The following is a 2,089-nucleotide window of genomic DNA, read 5'->3' on the forward strand; positions in this document are numbered from 1 at the left end:
TCTAGGTGTGCTGTCAGGCTGCTAGTGTATGCTCTCTAGTTTCTTTTTGGAGGCACTTAGGGCTATGAGTTTTCCTCTTAGGACTGCTTTCATTGTGTCCTATAAGTTTGGGTATGTTGTGACTTCATTTTCATTAAACTCTAAAAAGTCTTTAATTTCTTTCTTTATTTCTTCCTTGACCAAGGTATCATTGAGTAGACTCCAACTCTGAAAGTGTAATACATCCAAACTGTTTGTGCTTGGGCTTAGGCTAGAGGAACCAGAGGAGAAGTGTTAAGAGAGTATAGATCTTGGTAGAGAGGAAAAAGGCAGCTTTTTGGTATGACTGCAGAAGTTTCATCCAAGTAATACATAAGGGTTTCTAAATACAGGGTAGAGCCAATAAGGGATGTTTGTAGCTATAGGGACAGTTGCCTATAATTTTTATGGCACATCAAACATATGTCAGTATCCAGCAGCTCAGGAGTATAATCAAAAATTGTGATTTCTTTGTTGTTCTTAGGAAGTCTTCTGTCCTCTCTAGTTATTTCATAGCTGTGGCTCTAAGGTTTGTGTGTATGTTTAAGCAGAAACAAAAGTTGATAGGTCTGACCAGTTCTTTCTCAACTGTCAAATTTAGCAGGGAAGCAAAAGCTTTCCCAGAATGTCACTCAGTTGACCAACCTCCATTTTTACTTTATGGCACCGTTGTTGTCAATGAAACCTATGAAATCCAACAAAAGGAATGGACATGTAGTTGTCACTGCCCAAGACCTGAAGTCATCATGTCACAACATGGGGGAAGGAGGGAATAGAATGTTGCAGCAGGACAGCATTTTCTCTAAGCAGAGCTCCAAGCCCTGTCTCTTTTCCATTGAGCAGAACATCACTTTTCCAAGACAAATGTGATACCTCAGTTAGAAGAAGCAGAAGACTGCTGGCCAATGCAGAGAGAAATTCCTCAAGATACTCTTCCAGGTAAGAGCCAAAAGGGATGAATCTTCTGGTTATTCCAAGACTAATGTCTTCTAAGCAGTATGAGAACCCAGGGAGCATGTTGTAGTAAGTATAAGTTATTTTCCAGTCTGCAGTCATTTTTTTTTCATGATGCTAGTGATTAAGCCCAGGGCCTTTCACATGATAAGCAGAGCAGACATGCTACTTGAACTAATATCCCCAGCTTCAGTCTTTATTTAGGGGTGGGGGCTATGGTATTTGGGGTTTGTGTATAGTGGTGGTGGGGTTTGTGTTGGGGGTTTAGCTGTTTTGGATTTTGTTTTGTTTTGAGATAAGGGATTAGGTAGTAAAGGCTGGCCTCCAACCTATTAGTTAACGAAGGATATGAATTCCTGATCATCTCACTGTCTTAGAAGTTCTGGAATTACAAATGTGTGCTACCACACTAGCTCCTGTTTTTATTTCTCTTCTAAGTTTTTTTGTTGTTGTTTTTAAGCATATAGGCATATTGTCTGAATACTTTTGTGAACTCAGGCATTTTTAACTTTTTTGTTATTGTTCTATTTATGTGGTTTCATTTTATATATAGTGGATATTAAAATCTTTGAGCCCCCCCGAAAAAAAATTCAGATTCATTCTTCTGTTTGTTGGAAATATCATCTTTCTTTAGACTAAATTACTATTATCATAGTACAGAATCATCTTCTGTGTTCTTGTGCTTTGTTGATTTTCTTTTTCCCTTTCTAGGTGCATGCCATAATGTGACACATTTTATTGTATATTAATGAACTTTAATAAATTTCTATACCTCTTGTAGTTTACAAAAATAATTTTAGCCAGGTAGTGGTAGCACACATCTTTAATCCCAGCACTTGGGAAACAGCTGTAAGTTTAAGGCCAGCTAGTATACAGACTAATTTCCAGGACAGCCAGGACTACACAGAGAAACCATCTTAAACAAACAAAACAAAAAATCTTAGATGTCTTTTAACCCTCCAGATAAAGACCAGTTTGCCTAGATTAGTTGAGAAAAAAAATGTTAGAATGTACATTAAATTTGATTGGACTTAATTGTTGCTGTTACCTGTTCTGGTTAATCCTTGCATGGTTGTTCATATGAGCCTGCATGCTGCTAAATCCTCTTTTTTTTTTT

General features: G+C 37.4%; 1 protein-coding gene across 1 annotated transcript in view; it reads left to right on the top strand.

Annotated features, from left to right (window-relative positions):
* Positions 1–2,089, top strand: part of LOC110333614 (neurotrophin receptor-interacting factor 2) — a 16,881-nt gene that overhangs the window by 2,437 nt on the left and 12,355 nt on the right. The window contains exon 4 of the mRNA XM_029547459.1: positions 862–957. Within this exon, the coding sequence (XP_029403319.1) occupies positions 862–957 (96 nt within the window). The remainder of the gene's footprint in view (positions 1–861; positions 958–2,089) is intronic.

The sequence above is a fragment of the Mus pahari genome, chromosome 16, assembly GCF_900095145.1.
Source record: "Mus pahari chromosome 16, PAHARI_EIJ_v1.1, whole genome shotgun sequence".
NCBI classification, from domain to species: domain Eukaryota; kingdom Metazoa; phylum Chordata; class Mammalia; order Rodentia; family Muridae; genus Mus; species Mus pahari.